General features: G+C 40.8%; 2 protein-coding genes across 2 annotated transcripts in view; one reads left to right on the top strand and one right to left on the bottom strand.

The window, feature by feature from the left end:
• Positions 1-12,685, top strand: part of KRIT1 (KRIT1 ankyrin repeat containing) — a 410,476-nt gene that overhangs the window by 77,558 nt on the left and 320,233 nt on the right. The gene's annotated exons all lie outside the window — the stretch shown is intronic.
• Positions 1-12,685, bottom strand: part of AKAP9 (A-kinase anchoring protein 9) — a 113,492-nt gene that overhangs the window by 41,830 nt on the left and 58,977 nt on the right. The window contains exon 22 of the mRNA XM_066317183.1: positions 6,073-6,278. Coding sequence (XP_066173280.1) covers positions 6,073-6,278 — 206 coding nt within the window. The remainder of the gene's footprint in view (positions 1-6,072; positions 6,279-12,685) is intronic.

Raw genomic sequence — 12,685 nt, 5'->3', positions numbered from 1 at the left:
CTATGGCAGCCAAGACCCTCACGTTTTAGGACTTCAGTTTTTGGCAGACACTGGATCAGACTGCACCATTTTTCCTCAATCACACTGGCCCAGACATTAGCAAATTAAAGAAGTCCCTCCTGTGAACGGGGTGGGGGGACAATCCAGGGCATGGAAAAGCACCCAATTGGTGGCGATAACACTCCACACAAAAAAGAGGCCAGAACAAACAGTTGCCATTTACCCTTACATTTTACAAAATTCTCCACCCTTAATAGAAAAAGATGTTCTGGCTATGCTCGAAGTCAGGATTACAAATTTATAATGAAAGCCACTGCCTTACACCCTTTGCTGCCAATCAAATTGACCTGGAAATCATCAGACCCTGTATGGGTTGAACAGTAGCCCCTATGTGAGCCTCGCTTGGCAACTTTAATAGAACTGATTAAGAAAGAACTGCAAAAAAATCATATAGAAACCACTGTGAGTCCTTAGAACACGCCCGTTTTTCCTGTACCCAAAAGGTCAGAAGAGGGCTATCGCTTAATCCATGACCTAAGAAAAATAAATAAAACAATCCGACCCATAGGCCCAGTTCAGACACTGTTGCCCATAAACTCAGCTGTTCCTGAAAAACAGCCATGTGCAATATTGGACATTAAAGACTGTTTCTTTTCAATACCTTTACATCCTAAGGACAAGGAACGATTTGCCTTCTCTGTGGTTTTCCCGAATGGCAATCGTCCCAGCCTGCGTTTCCAGTGGAAAGTGCTACCTCAAGGTATAGTCGACAGCCCAACCATCTGCCAAATCACCGTGGACAAAGCACTGATGCCAGTCCGACACTCCTATCCTGCTGCCACCATCATCCAGTACATGGACAACATTCTGGTCTCAGCACCATCAGCGAGCCAAGTGGATCATCTGGTATCCAGGATCACAGAAACCCTCCAGGCCAACGGCTTCGAGATCGCGAGCGCGAAGATCAAGAAAGGACCCTGTGTCACCTTCCTAGGAGTGGGAATCACAAGCTCCTACGTGACACCCCCTAAGGTGAAAGTCCACCGAGATGTTAAGACGCTCCACGACGTGCAACGCCTGGTAGAATCACTGCAGTGGCTTCGCAACATCGTCCTAGTTCCTCCTGAGATCATGGACCCTCTGTACGACCTCCTGAAAGGAAAGCACCCCTGGGAACCCAAGGAGCTGACACCACAAGCGGCGAGCTCCCTCGACTTCATCGAACAGCAGATGTCCACTGGCACACTTGCCAGATGGAACCCAGCGATGCCCCTGGACTTATATGTGCATTTTACACAAAAGGGGGGAGTGGGAGCATTGGCCCAAGGACCTTCTGAAAAAGCCCGACCGATTCAATGGGTGGTCCTTGGAAGGCCTGCTCGTGCATTTTCCCCAGCAGTAGAATGCATCGCTAACCTCATCATGAAAGGCAGGAAACTCGCCTTGAAACACCTAGGGACTGAGCCAGCGAGAATCCACCTTCCTTTTCGCAAGCAACCGACCATAGAATCAACCACAATCTCGGAGCATCTAGCCCTTGCTCTCGTCGGATTTGGAAGAGAAATCTCCTACTCCACCAGACCACCCTGGACTCAGCTGCTGACCATAGTCGACATAGACCTGCCACCAAAGGTTATGGACAGACCACAGCCAAGACCAACAGCTTTCACAGACGCTTCCTCCACTACTTCTACGGCGACAGCAGTGTGGCAGGTAGGAGAGCAGTGGCAGTACATCAAAGCATGTGACCCCACACTGTCAGTGCAGCAGCTGGAAGCTACAGCAGTAACCCTGGCCTGTGGACTTTTCCAAGAGGAACACCTTAACATTGTAACAGACTCTATATTCGTGGCAAGGCTCTGCCTAGCCATGGCAGGACCAGGTGTGTCAACATCAGCAGCTGCCCTAATGCTAGAAGAAGCACTCTCTTCACGAAAGGGCACTGTATCAATCATTCACGTCAATAGCCACAACCCAATCAAAGGGTACTTTCAGATTGGCAACGACAAAGCAGATGCTGCAGCGAAAGGGGTCTGGACACTGCAGGAGGCCCGTCAACTGCACGAATCCCTCCACATTGGACCCAAAGCACTAGCGAAGAGATGTAGAATCACAACAGCGGATGCCAAACATGTAGTGGCTACCTGCCCTCACTGCCAGAAGTCACCCCTGTGGACTAGTGGAGTCAACCCAAGAGGTCTTAAGCCCTCAGAAATCTAGCAGTCGAACTTCACCTTGTGTCAGCTGCTGAAGCCTCAAGCATGGCTTGCAGTAACAGTGGACACGTTCAGTGGAACGATTGTAGCCACCCAGCATCCCAAGACCAACTCCAAAGCCACAATCCAGCACTGGCTGACAGCTATGGCATGGCTTGGTATCCCCAAGCAGATTAAAACAGATAATAGTTCCAATTTTATTTCTAAACCAGTGCAGAAATTTGCCTCCAAATGGAGAATCACATTAGTGCAAGGTATCCCATATAACAGTACTGGGCAGGCTATAATCAAGCGGGCAAATCAAACCTTGAAAACTAAGATAGAAGTGTTAGCAAAAGCAGAAGGCTTTAACAATTCCATTCCCTCAGGAGAACAGGCACGCATACTGGCAACCGCACTGATAGCATTAAATCAATTCCCCAGAGGAAGTGAAACAAATAATCCCATTCAAAAGCACTGGGCCTCCAGAGCACTAGAGAAAGGCCCGCAAGTTGTAATTAAAAATAAGCTGGGTGAATGGGAACGAGGCTAGAGATTAATGCTTACAGGGCGAGAGTATGCAGCTGTCAAAAGGGATGGAAAAATCAGGTGGTGTCCTATTAAATCAATTAAACCTGATCTCCACAGTGAGCAGAATGAGACTAATGAAAACTGTGAATTTCTGTTTACAGGACATGCTAGTAGAGCGACCACGTAACGCGTACACGCCTCTCCCAAAGGAACAAGACGCACCACCAAGCCGTCAGAAAGCACCAGAGAAACCCACGCGGGCAAGATCCAAGCACCAACGATATGCCTGTGTGATTTTGTTGCTGAGGTTTGTCGCCAGAGGACAAGCCAGCTCAGATTTCTACCCACACCAGCCATTCAGGTGGGTCATGAGACATCTTACCAGTGGTAAGGTGCTCAGAGACATCACCACACCAAACAGTCCATCCTTCGTGCTTCGTATTATCGATTTGTTTCCAGGACAACCAAAAGTAGACCCTCATTCTCCATTTTCATCACACACATACCTATCCTATTGGTGCCCAGCTTCAAACGCAGGAAAAAGCTATTGTAATAACCCCGGCTGAGGATATTGCGGACATTGGGAATGTGAAACCATTGTAACAGACGCCAGGCCGTCAGGGCCTGGGTGGAACCCACAAGAACCTAACAAATTCCTGCAATTCACCTGGACACCCGCAGGTTGTAAAACACCTCTCTCTGTACACAAGAATTCCTATCGATATAGCTACAAGATCCCAAAAATCCGAAAATGCATATACTATAACATGACAGTTTTGCAACCCACTCATCCTAGCTGGACGATGGGCAAGACCTGGACAGTGGTCCTTCAAGAGTCAAAAAAGTGAGTGAACGTGCAAATTACCAAGTCTCAACCCTCAAAACCCAGAGCTGTGGGGCCCAACAAGATAATTAAAAACACACAGACAAAAAAAAATATGACCTACCCTAAGGCTGCACCTACGGGTGTCAGCAGAACCCCAACTAGTGATGCAGAAGCCTTTCAGATGAACAAATTAGCTAAGTCAGATCCCGATCCAATCTTTCGTATGTTAAAAGCTACCTTCCTATCCCTGAACGAATCTAACCCTAACCTAACCAATTCCTGTTAGCTTTGTTATAATATCCAACCACCTTTTTATGAAAAAGTTGCTTTAAACACCCCATTCAGTTACTCCGCCGCTAATGCACCCCAGCAGTGCCGATGGAATACACCTCGCAGAGGGATCACCCTAAACCAGGTCTCAGGCCAAGGCAAATGCTTTGGTAATGCAACCCTAGCTGAGCAAAAAGAAAATGTCTGTACCAGAGTTGTAAAACCTAACAGAAAGAATAACAAGTGGATAATACCTGCTACATCGGCAATGTAAATTTGTCAAAGGTCTAGAATAAGTCCGTGTGTATCTCTTCCCAAGTTTGATAATTCTAACAATTTCTGTGTCCAAGTTCTGATTGTTCCTAAAGTCCTGTACCACTCAGAGGAAGAAATGTACAGCCTTCTCGAAGAATCCAACAAGCTCCACAAAAGAAAAATATTAACAAGTATTACCATCGCAATGCTACTCGGCTTAAGAGCGACCAGCACAGCGACAAGTGTCTCAGCCCTGGCAACACAACACCAAAGTCTGTCTCAGCTGCAAATAACTATAAATGAGGACCTGCAGAAGATCAAGAAGTCCATTTCCTACTTGAAGAAGTCAGTCTCTTCACTCTCAGAAGTGGTTCTACAAAATAGGCGTAGACTAAATCTTTTGTTTATGCAGCAGAGAAACCTGTGTGCAGCCTTAAAAAAGAAATGCTGCTTCTATGCAGACCACACCGGAGTCGTCAGAGACTCCATGGCCGAACTCCAAAACAGACTGGCTCAGAGACAAAAAGATAGAGAAGCTCAGCAAGGCTAGTTCGAATCCTGGTTTAACCAATCCCCATAGTTAACCACTTTAATTTCCACCTTGGTAAACCCATTGGCAATGCTACTTCTAACTGTTACCTTCGGACCATGCCTGCTGAACAAGATAGTTTCATTTGTCAAAGCTCGCCTAGATCAGACTAACATTCTGTTCATAGGCCAACATAAGATACTGTGAATTTAAAATCGCCAGTCACAAGATTTCCAAACTTGCCTGATAAAAAATTACTCAAGTTTTCAAACTCCTTTTTCCCTTATTAAATCCTAACCTTCTACCTCATTTAATGCCTATATCTATATATATATATATATGCATATAACTACCTCGTTCTTTTGTGAGAGAGGGGGGGGAGATGTGGTTGGATAGGGACAGGCGGCGCGGAAGATCTCGGACTGTAACGGTGAGGAAGAGAGCAAGCCCCATCCCCCTCTCGAGATAAGCTACCCCTGAAAAGAATGTAGACCCTCTACTAACATGTGCCAGTACTTTTCCACTCCAACTACTAACCCAGGAGGTGTGGCAATATCCTGTTTGACGTAGTAATAGATAAGAAGTATAAAACCTGAACCTTTTACTTAATAAACGTCTTTTGTAACCGTCTGCCATATTGGTACCATGCGTCTGTTACAAGACCCGACCCACTCATGAAAATAAAATGAAAATCGTGCTGTAAGCCTAGATACCAGAGCCTCCACTGTGGCAGAAACAGCGAACTGCTACAAGCTTCAAATTGTGATGTACACAATCTAAAAAGTAAAGAACATGATAAAAGGAGTGTAGTTTGAACTGACCTAGGTATACAGTTCCTATCTCAGTTAACAAGGAAGTACTCCAGACAGCAACTAACATCCCACCATACAAAGTACTCTGATAGCAAACTGCCTCTGTTTTTGAATACTATTCCTAAATCACACACCTCGTGTGAATGCTGGAGTGTAGACTCCTTTTCTGACAACGAGGCGGATATGTGCTTAGCCGGCCGTGTTTAAATCATAGTTGGAAGGGACAGCAGGAGAGCTCCACCTTTTGGGGCAGTCAATTGACAAAAATGTCTGTCAAGAAAACTAGACACAGTTCCCTTAGTCCTCCCTCTTCACAAGCTCTATGTGCTCTGACACCTCCTGTCTCATCTCTTGGTTGCAGCAGAATGCAGATGATCTGTATGAGCAATGAAAGACTGCCCTAGATTGGTAAGAATGCCCAAATTTAGGCTTCCTCTACAGACCAAAGCAGATTTCTAGCAGGAAAGTAAATTCACCAGTGAAGTCATGCTGGAGCAGTCGTTTTTTTGGGTGGAGGCACCTGAAGCATTGTTACAGCTGTCAAAATGAACCTATGGGTTTTAGGCTTATGAAAACACAACCACAAGAGAAATAAAGAAAAAAAACCCAACTGAGACACAAAATTTAAAGTGCTTCCCTATTAAATCACCCCACCTGATTTGAAGTTTCATTGATAGCTTCCAGAAGCTTTTCAACAGCCGCCTGCAGTCGAGAACTAATATTCAGAATGAGCTCTTCATTTTCAGGATCTATTTCCATCCCACTTTCTGCAAGATGTTGGCTCAGCAGTCCTTCACCTGCTGCTCCTGACCACATGTTAATATCATCGTCTCCCATACTACTGCCATGATATAAGGACTCTGAGAGAAAAAAAAATAAATTACCTTGTCACACAGTCTCTTAGCAATTGCAAACTGTACAACTAAGTTACAATAAGAAAGACAAGTCTAAAAATGATTAAAATATTCGTCTCAGTCACAAAAACAGAAAGGGAAATACTGCATACTAAAACTCACAACAACAAAACAAAAAATGTGTTAATTAAAAAGAAGCAGAAGTGCAAGTGAAAAGGAGATATTAACAGACAATATTTTAGACATACTTTCAGTATGTTTAGGGGCTCTGATGCTCATCTTCTAAACTTTGTTATGATCAGTAACCTTAACTACTTAGAATAACTTGCAATTACACTTGCAAGATTGTCTTTAAAACGCAAATCAGTTAAAAAACCCCAAACGAAACCAAAAACCAGACTGTCAGTCCCTGTTTCACCAACACCCGATTATGTTACTATGCATTAACACAAAACTGTTCAAGTCAGTGAATCGAACTCAACTGAGTAAAAGGAAAGGCATGCACGCAATTCAGATGGCTTCTCAGGGCAAACATTGGAATACAGAACAATATTCAGCATGTTTATTAGTGAACTGAAAATCTACTAAAATGGGTAGCTGAACAAATCAAGTACAGTGCACCAGGACTGCAACTGCTGCTGGGTCACCTGGCACCTGCCTGGTTCTCAATCTTCCTGAGGTCTGATTCCATTTAAGGCCATTACCCCTTCTTTCTGAAAAGCCAGACACAAGGTTTGACTATGGTACTAGGCTGATAGCAATTCATCCAGAAAATGGCAGATTTGCCATATTTAGAATTCAAGGCTATATTTAAGCAATGAAAGTGAAAGCCAAGTTTGGAGATGTTTTAAATCATACTTTCAGTATGAAGGAACATTACAGTAGGAATATTGTGACAGTAGAACTATTGTTGATAAAGTCTTAAAAATAAAGAAGTGTTATGTCCTTAGACTGACAGATTTGAAATGTCAGAAAAAAAATGCTACTGTGGAGAGTTTTTCAGAATGACAATTTATTTAAATGAAGTACATTTCTGTAATACATTTAAAATAAATATTTTGGTATGGTGCATTTTTTTTAACAATTAGATGGTTTTGCTTAGGATTTTCTCAAAAATATGCTATTTTTCAGGAACAGCAGTATGACTAAATGAATTAAGAATAGTCAATGCCGTTTAGCAACCAAGTTGCAATTCTGGGTTATCTTTAAATTCAAGTTCTGGGTTACTCCACGAATTGTGGCTGCTGAACTAGAACAGTTTGTTTAGCTACAGAAATTGAATTGAAATTACAACAGGTCAATCTCACAAATTGTCTTTAAGAATTTGTTTCTTTAGGTCTTGTTGTTTTTGCCTCCTAACCAGGTTGGCAAATAATAATATGAGCACTCATGTTGATGTTGTTTGAACCTATCAAGCAAGTCAGATTCTAGGTTTGAGGTTTGTTTTTAGCTTTTTTATAACAAGCTGCAACATGATTAACCACCTGGTGTACTTAATATACATTCCTACCTGCAAGTACTGACAGTATCTGCAGCCATATATATGACCCATACACAACAAACTAATCTATAGCAATTTTAATGGAGGAAGGTTTCACTTGGTTTACTTTTCTCTTAAAATTGCTAAGATTTTTCAAATGCAGATGGATTTAGTAATTTTTTTCTTCCGGTTGTATTATTACTGTTTCATATCTCCTTTTAGATATGTGGGATATAATGTTACAAACTGTTTTCACACTCCAAAGGGAAAAAACAGAAGCACACTATATGCATGAACAGGACGAATAACCAGATGAATAGAAGGTACATTCACATGGCACCTTTCATCTACACAGGATTTCAAAGCACCTTTGAGTACTGCACTTGGGAATGTCAGCCATAAACCCCTGTAGTGGAATCACTCCAGCAGTGGCTAGCAGTCATTTTCTGCCAGCACACTAAATATTTGCAATGGGTTTATAGACCATAAAAGCTTTCCCACAACACTCTAATATTCCATCCCCCTGCAGTATAAGGAAGGCTGAAAACTGAACAATTTCACTTCTTTTATTTGATAGCATTTTCACATTTTACCACCCAAATTTGGGCTGGGTTTGGGTGTTTCAAAGTATCTATAGTGATGCAGAAGCTTTAATATCCTCAGAGTAGAAAGGACCTTCATTTGAGATGGACATCGAGCAGCATAAGTATCTCCAAATGCTGTGCCAAAGTATTGGTTAAAGACTGAGTTGAAGGAAAATATATTCCCTACTGAGCCACCAACACACTTACTGCAGCACCTGATGCTCTTTGGAGGCCACCCATCTTAAGAACTGACCAGGTAAGACCCTGCTTAGCTTCAGAGATCTCACAAAATAAAAGCCCACAGTACAAGTAGCACAGCTATAAACAAGATAAAACAATGACAAATTAGTTATTGCACAATCTAATTTTTTCCTGATGGAATACAAATCATCTTGGTAATGTTCCTGTTTTCCTTCTCAGGTTTAACCCATAATTCATGTCCTGTCACCCTTCTATTTTAGTAAATTACTTCCTGATAAATCTGAATTGTGCAATGAGGATTGTGTGTAAAATACAAAAAATAAAGATTACACAAAATGACTGTAGAAATGTGCAGTTGGTTGCAAAATCATCTGAACTGGCTGTCTGGAATCTTCTGAAGAAAAACTTAAAAACACTGATGGCAGCTCAGAATGTAATTTTTAAAAGACAGGTTCAGAATATGTTTTTATATTAATAATGTCACTAATACTATTTCTTCTTGCCAGTGACCAGAACAGTACCAACAGGCCAATGAACTGGTAACGAGACTTAAAACTCCTGTTTTGTTTTTAACAATTATTTTTTCATTTGCTTCCATTCCTACTCAATAATAAAAAAGAAATCCATATTAAACCACCATTTTGTTATATGGAATATCTCAAAACAAAATATCATAATTTGCCTGAAACCTAACCATAAAAAATGAGGAAGGAAAAATCGAGCTGTTACCAAAAGTACAATTTGGCACAGGGAACTTTAGTAATCTCAAAGGTAACAAAAACCCCCAAAAGCGATCAAATGCACAAAAACCTTGTAATAATTCTGTTTATACAATGGGGTTGGTAACCCAAATGATAAATGTAGACAACCATATCATGATTTCTGCAAAGTGGTACCTAAGAACATAAATTCATGTTAAATGTCTTCTTAACTTCACAGTAAAAATCTCTGTATCATTTTCCCTTCAAAATGGTCTTAGTACACAGCAGCTTAGTACAGCATCTTCCCACACGATTTTCAGTGGTGGAAACAAGAAATAGAAACATTGTCCAGTCTCATTAATCACCCCTTGCAGCTTAATGTCTAATCCCCATTTTGTTTATCCTTATATGGCTGTTCAGTTTCCCACCCTAAGAGAACTAAATTAACTTCCTCTGTCCTGCAATTTTGTTTTTCAGTCAATTCAAAATAATAAATAGAATATAACTGACTTAAGTAAAACTATCATATCTCTGTTTAAACTCTCTCCTTGTAATGAAAAAAAAAAATCAGCCAAAGAAACAAAGGTTTATACTGTTTCCTTTGTCATGGAGCATGCAGTTCAGCACAACATGTCATGGCCCACTAAATCTTAAGAAAATTGCTTAATTATACAGTGCATGCTCAGAAGTTTTAGGTACAGAAGTTGTTTTTGAGCTGCCAACGAACATTTATGAAGCAATACATATTTTGCATTATATAGAGCCAGTATCTCAGTTTGCTCCTGGGAATTAAGCGTAGGGGTTACAAGTTGGAAACAAAAAATCAGCCTTGTGGCAGCCCAGTGTTTAGCTATTCACTACCTTTTTTCCTGGTACACTGCTCAGAAATACGGAGCTCAGAAAGTAGGCAAGAGGCTTTAATATTCAAGGAATGCCATAACCTCACAGGCTTCTCCAGAGCAACCTGCATTACTGCAGTCCCTCTACCTAAGTAAATTCACCAGATTACTGTGCACAAATGGCCATTCACTTCCAATGATATGCTTTATGACTGAAATTTGAACTTTAGTCACTCTTCTAGAAAAAAAATCCTGTGCTTGCAGATAGCCTAGTCAATGTCGGGCTATAAATGCTCTCTATAAATCAGGTGTGGTTACAAGTATATGACCTTAATGATTCAGCTTTTGAAAATGCTGAAACTCGGCAAAAATAGTAAGCTGAGTTTTGCTTGTCAACACATATGGATTATGTTCAGAATGTCAAGAGAGAATTCACTTCAATAAACACATTATTTTACTACTTTATTATTAGGTTTTTATTGGTATAAACTTATTCCTACATATTTCCTAACTAATTAAAAAGGAAGATATGTTTGGCTGGGTACTAGAAAATACAATAACATGCACAGTTAAAAAAACCAAAAAAACAACAGTGTCTACATATTTCTTACTTCCATAAATAATAGGGAAAAAAATTAAAATTTGTCCTCTCAAGCCATTCAGTGTTAGTATAGAAAATGAGCAACACGAGTCCCATTGCTGAAAACACTCCCAGAATTGGTCATCTAATCCCATTTGAAGAAAGATCAAATACTTAAACTGACGAAACAGTGGAACTATTACTATGGCTGCATGACCCCAGCGGCTGAAAAGATCCTGCAGTATCATTTTGAAAGCAAAAAACGGAGAACTGAGAATACAGCTCCAGAGACACATTACAAACATACATTCAGCCATGATAGCTTGTGTAAGCTTAGCTGTTATCTAATTTCCACTTTTTACTTTGGTTAGTCCTTCCTTTGTTGTTATTTCTGAATGTAAGGAAACACTCAAAAAAGCTTGAATGCTGCTCTGTGCCAAGGAGAGGCATTACAAGAACAGATACCTGCTTTCTTACAGGACAATGAGACCTTACATACCTCTTCAAAATGCATTAACAGCAAATAAAAGTTGAAACAGTCAAATCTAGTCACTAGCAGAACAGAATAGAGCTTTTTTTTACTGAAGAGATTGCTTTTTCATCAGAAGACTTCACAAGAAATAAGCAAATCATTCCAATCACGGGGCATGTTGTGTGTTTAGACAGTAGCATTATGAAAGCCAGGGGCAAGTCAAAATGATAAATAGAGGTACTTTTAAACTGTGTTTTGCTACATATATGTAATGCAAGTAGTCCATATTAAGAATTGCTAATGACAATAATTAGTGACAGATACAAGTATACACACTGATGTGCAGGAGCATGCGAAAAGTGAAGGCATCAAAAAATAAGGTCAGAAGCTTAGTTATCCAATCTGCTATTTGAGGAAAAAGGCAAAGCCTCAAAAGCCTAACGTTTCAAAAGATACTTTTTCTCACAACTAAATATAGTGAAATGCATAGAAAACAAAAGTTACTTTTTTTTAATGAAACACCAGTCCAAGAATAAAAATGGTGTTCACTTGAAAACTTCAGAAATTTTTAGACTACAGCTTCATAAATTTCATTGCAGATAACCTTTTGAGTGATTAACTGAAGAAGATGTCTCTGTGTTACAAATTCATACAACCTTTCTTGACTTTCCCTAAGGCCTAATGTGACCTATATTTAAAGCCAGACGGAATCAATAATATGCAATAACCTACATTTTGAAAGAAAGAGGTGAAGTTCACCTTCATTCACCAGTTGCATTATTATCCTGTAATAGACACTTCCTTAATACTGAGATGTAGTATTTGACTTCCAGTTCTTTTTCTCATTCCTAGTAGTTAAAATTCCAGCCAAATCCAGATGTATGACATGTTTGAGGCTGAACTGATTTGTTGTTCATTAGCTCTCCACAAGATCCAGGATGCATGTGCACAATCTTAATGGTACCTAAACAGCAAAACAATCGAGCACCTACTCTTGCCCAAAAGAGAAACAGACAGATGCTGGCCGAGAGCAGTTACAAAATAAACAGAGCCCAGTAGAATTCTTTGACACTGGTCAAAGAATGCAACTAACTACAACATCAAAATGCTCCTTCAGTCTTGTGCCAACTAGCACTCCTGGAAACAGGAGCTGATGGGCAAGTGCTGGCAGTTGAGAAGTTCTTGAAACTGTGTCCGAAATGGGATTTGCTTGCAAACACTTCTTTGAGAAGCTAATGAAGTCCACAAGCACACATATACAGGCTTGTCCCCTGCCAGCTGCCCTCAGTGGCCAGCAACATACCTCTTTACTTCTAGTGCACTGCAGGAGATACAGCCCTTGACACTAGTTCCCATTCCCCATACATACACATGAGGATGTAAGTGGTGCAAGATGCCATGGAGCTGTTTCATTCTCTTTGCTTCCATCAACAGAAACTTTTTTTTTCTTGACTTAACAATCACTTTCCCATTCTGTTGCAGGCTTTGCAACAGGACCCTAGATGTGAGTTTTAACTGGTGTGGGGCATGACCCAGACAACTCCTGAAATATTGTC

The sequence above is a fragment of the Sylvia atricapilla genome, chromosome 1 (assembly GCF_009819655.1).
Source record: "Sylvia atricapilla isolate bSylAtr1 chromosome 1, bSylAtr1.pri, whole genome shotgun sequence".
NCBI lineage: Eukaryota > Metazoa > Chordata > Aves > Passeriformes > Sylviidae > Sylvia > Sylvia atricapilla.
This window is presented reverse-complemented; position numbering and strand designations above follow the sequence as displayed.